Source organism: Electrophorus electricus, chromosome 10 (genome assembly GCF_013358815.1).
Source record: "Electrophorus electricus isolate fEleEle1 chromosome 10, fEleEle1.pri, whole genome shotgun sequence".
In the NCBI taxonomy this organism is placed as follows: domain Eukaryota; kingdom Metazoa; phylum Chordata; class Actinopteri; order Gymnotiformes; family Gymnotidae; genus Electrophorus; species Electrophorus electricus.
This window is the reverse complement of record NC_049544.1, coordinates 25,077,056-25,082,055: the sequence shown is the minus strand read 5'-3', so window position 1 is coordinate 25,082,055 and position 5,000 is coordinate 25,077,056. Positions and strand designations below refer to the sequence as shown.

The 5,000-nt window shown below is 37.9% G+C and overlaps 1 protein-coding gene across 4 annotated transcripts in view; it reads right to left on the bottom strand.

Annotated features, from left to right (window-relative positions):
* Window positions 1–5,000, bottom strand: part of LOC113579361 (ankyrin repeat and fibronectin type-III domain-containing protein 1) — a 112,873-nt gene that overhangs the window by 96,787 nt on the left and 11,086 nt on the right. For all 4 annotated transcript variants that reach the window (XM_035530429.1, XM_035530427.1, XM_035530430.1 and 1 more), the window contains one exon: window positions 435–616. In XM_035530429.1, coding sequence (XP_035386322.1) covers window positions 435–616 — 182 coding nt within the window. The remainder of the gene's footprint in view (window positions 1–434; window positions 617–5,000) is intronic.

Sequence of the window (5,000 nt, the reverse complement as noted above, 5' to 3'; positions counted from 1 at the left end):
TCAGTAATACACTGGTATAGGTGTAAAGCAGCGTGTGTGTGTGTGTGTGTGTCAGTAATACACTGGTATAGGTGTAAAGCAGCGTGTGTGTGTGTGTGTGTGTCAGTAATACACTGGTATAGGTGTAAAGCAGCGTGTGTGTGTGTGTGTGTGTGTGTGTCAGTAATACACTGGTATAGGTGTAAAGCTGTGTGTGTGTGTGTGTGTGTTTCAGTAATACACTGGTATAGGTGTAAAGCTGTGTGTGTGTGTGTCAGTAATACACTGGTATAGGTGTAAAGCTGTGTGTGTGTGTGTGTCAGTAATACACTGGTATAGGTGTAAAGCAGCGTGTGTGTGTGTGTGTGTGTGTGTGTCAGTAATACACTGGTATAGGTGTAAAGCAGCGTGTGTGACTAATACATGTTTATTGGTGTAAAGTAACTTTACAGTACCTGCAGTGGGCAATGTGCAGGCGCTGAGGTGGGCAGGGCTAGAAGGGAGGCGTGTGTGGGGCGGATTTCCACGAATGACGTGAGAGTGCTGATGCACTCGTCCGATAAGTGGGGACTGAGGGATGCTGGGTAAAGTTCTAGACTTGGCCAGCAGGGGCCGCTGCAGCCGACGTTCCAACGACCTGCATCAAATGAGTAATAATCATTCAAGACACAGAATCAATAACCAGAACTTCCACTGCCTCACAAAGTGCTTAACCTTCAGAAATCATTAAAGTTAGAAGCTTGGCATGAAAGAAAAATGCAGGTGTGTAATAAGTGAAGCTTGAGAGAAAGAACAGACATGAATCTCCTTCCTGGTAGAGAAGCTCTACCTGAAGCTGAACAGCCAAGACACAGGGAATCGGACAGGGTTTAAATACATGAACTTAAGGTAGAAACGAGGGACAGGTGTGGAAAATCAAACGAGGGGCAGAGAAAATGAAACTACGGCGTGGAACTAAAATACACAAGACAGAGAAAACATGGAACACAGAAGCTGGAAGGGACTAACCGTGATGCACACAGACTGTTATCTGGAGATTCACACAGGTGTGCGGATAACATACACACACATAAGCACACACAAAGGAAAGGCAGAGAGGAGAGAGGTTAGAAGTGAGGGACTTCTAACACCTGCAGATACTCCACACTGATGACCTGCTTCTACTGTCCCACTCACTGATTTATCACAGTTACCCAATAAGACAAAAGAAAGGATGAACAAGAAAGAAAGAAAAAAGAAGGAAGAAATGTGATACTTCAAAGAGTAAGTGAGGTGCTACTGATTAACTGGAGTGTAATATATAGAACTGTATTACATAGAACTGTATTATACAGAAGTGTAATATAGAACTGTTTTACATAAAACTGTTATATAAAATAATAATATATATAGAAGTGTAATATATAACTAATATAAATATATATCATATATATATATATATATATATATATATATATATATATATATATATATATATATAACTAATATTTAGAACTATATTATATAGAAGTGTAATATATAGAACTATTATAGAACTGTATAGAACTGTATTATGTAGAAGTATATTATACAGAACTCTAATATAGAACAGTATTATATAGAACTGTACTATAGAGCTGTATTACATAGAACTGTACTATAGAGCTGTATTACATAGAACTGTATTATATAGAACTGCAATATGTAGAACTGCACTATAGAACTGTATAACACGAAACTCTAATATAGAACCGTACTATAGAACAGTAATATGTAAAACTGTATTGTACAGAACTCTAATATAGAACTGTATTATATAGAACTGTACTATAGGACTGTAATATGTAGAACTGTATTATGCAGAACTCTAATATAGAACTGTATTATGCAGAACTCTACTATAGGACTGTAATATGTAGAAATGTATTATGCAGAACTCTAAAATAGAACTGTATTATATAGAACTGTACTATAGAGCTGTATTATATAGAACTATTATATAGAACTGTATTATACAGAACTCTAATATAGAACTGTACTATATAGAACTGTAATATGTAGAACTGCATTATACAGAAGTGTAATATAGAACTGTATTATATAAAACTGTTATATAAAATAATATATATAGAAGTGTAATATATAACTAATATATAGAACAGTATTATATAGAACTGTACTATAGAACTGTAATATGTAGAACTGTATTATATGGAACTCTAATATAGAACTGTATTATAGAACTGTAATATGTAGAACTGTATTATACAAAATGCTAATATAGAACTATTATATAGAACTACTATAGAACTGTATTATGCAGAACTCTAATTTAGAACAGTATTATATAGAACTGTACTATAGAACTGTACTATAGAGCTGTATTACATAGAACTGTAATATATAACTTATATAGAACTGTATTATACAGAACTCTTATAGAACTGTATTATACAGAAGTGTAATATAAAACTATTATATAAAACTGTTATATAAAATAGTAATATATATAGAAGTGTAATATATAACTAATATTTAGAACTGTATTATATAGAAGTATAATATATAGAACTGCATTATATAGAACTGTAATATGTAGAACTGTATTATGCAGAACTCTAATATAGATCTGTATTATATAGAACTGTATTATACAGAACTCTAATATAGAACTGTACTATATAGAATTGTATTATACAGAACTCTTATAGAAGTGTATTATACAGAATTCTAATATAGAACTGTATTATATAGTTTTTGTATTATATATGGTTTTGTCCACCCATGGCTTCTGGTTGGGAAACATCTTGATGGTGGCGCTTGGGATCATATCATCCACGTTTCCCAATAAACCCTATTACTGCCTCCATAAACTCGTTGACATCAGTGCTGTGCCAGAACATCTCCCATTCCGCGTCATCCAGAGCGTTCTGCAGAGCGGCCACCGATTGGTCTGTCCAGTGCAAGACCTCCCTCTGAACCGGAGTTTCCCCGTTTCAGCTTTTGTTTATATTTTGGTATGAGGAAGATGGCGCCGTGGTCCGACTTACCAAACGGTGGATGAGCTAGTACCTTGTAGCTGTCCTTGTATGGGGTGTAGCAGTGGTCTAGTGTCCTATTTCCCCTGGTGGGGAAGGTTACGTGCTAGTAAAGGTTGGGCTGCAGAACCCAAGTGCGTTTCAGCTTGAGGTCACGAACAGATGGCCAGACATTCTCCTTCAGGATTTTTTGGTAGACAGCAGAATTCATGGTTCCATTTACCACAGCAAGTCTTCCAGGTCCTGAAGCAGTAAAACAGCCCCAGACCATCACACTACCGCCATCATATTTTACTGTTGGTATGATGTTACTTTTACACCAGATGTAATGGAACATAGACCTTCCAAAACGTTCAACTTTTGCCACATCAATATTTTCCCAAAAGTCTTGGAGATCATCAAGATGTTTTCTGGCAAAACTGAGCCGAGCCTTTATGTTCTTTTTGCTCAGCAGTGGTTTTTGTCTTGGAACTCTGCCATGCAGGCCATTGTTGCCCAGCCTCTGATGGTGGAGTCATGAACACTGACCTTAACTGAGGCAAGTGAGGCCTGCAGTTCTTTGGATGTTGTTGTGGGGTCTTTTGTGACCTCTTGGATGACCTGCGCTCTTGGGGTAATTTTGGTCAGCCGGCCACTCCTGGGAAGGTTCACCACTGTTCCATATTTTCGCCATTTGTGTTTTACCAGGGGGGGGGGGGGTGTTGGCCATGCCAACAGGGAAGAAAAAAATCCATTGATGGAATAACCTGGTCGTTCAGTATATTCTGGTAGTCAGCTGACCTCATTCTTTGGGCACATAATGTTGCTGAACCTAGACCTGACCAACTGCAGCAACCTGCCCCCACAGGCTAGTACGGTAGGTACTAGGCATGATGGGTGCATCACTTCAGATGCCTCTCTTCTTACCCTGATGTGCCCATCACTCTGGAACAGGGTAAATCTGGACTCACCAGACCACGTGACCTTCTTCCATTGCTCCAGAGTCCAAGCTTTATGCTTCATTGAAGCCGTTTTTGCCGGTTAGCCTCACTGACAAGTGGTTTTCTTAAGGCTACACAGCTGTTTAGTCCCAATCCCTTGAGTTCCCTTTGCATTGTGTGTGAAAATGCTCTTACTTTCACTATTAAACATATCTACATATCTACATATTAAACAGTTCTACTGTTGTTTTTCTATGATTTGATTTCACCACACGTTTAAGTGATCGCCGATCATGATCATTTAAGATTTTTTTCTGACCACATTTTTTCCTCGAAGATGATGTTTCCCCACTGCCCTTCCACTTTTTAATAATGCGTTGGACAGTTCTTAACCCTGTTTTAGTAGTTTCAGCAATCTCCTTAGATGTTTTCTCTGCTTGATGCGTGCCAATAATTTGACCCTTCTGAAACAGATTAATATCTTTTCCACGACCACAGGATGTGTCTTTCAACATGGTTGTTTCAACAAATGAGAAGCTACTCACTGCATCAGTTAGGGTTGAATAACTTGTTGCCAGCTGAAACAATCACCCATGCAGTATTTATCCAATGGGAGGCTTAGTTAAATATAGAACTGTACATCAGATATTTTGCTGTGTTCTAGTAGAGTGCAAAGTCATTAGCATTCAAGTAGAGAACTTTGGGGTACTTTGTATACAAAATCTGAAATAGCTAAAGAATTTAACACCAAAAAAATAACACTAATATCTGTCAACAATAAGATAACTACTAATTAAAATAGCACATTTACACCAAAAATAATGGTATACTGTCACGATCAGTCCCTCCCAGGTTCCGTGTTCCATGTTTTCCCTGTCGTGTGTGTTTTGGTTCCGTTCCACGGTTTCATTTTCTCCGCCCCTCGTTTGATTTTCCACACCTGTCCCTCGTTTCTAGTATGAAGTTCATCTATTTAAACCCTGTCTGGATCCCAGTGTTTAGCCACTCATTGGAATGTTAGGCTTGAATGGTTGTATGTTTTTCGCATGGTTGTGTTGGTTTGTACTCCGTGTATCCTAGCCCT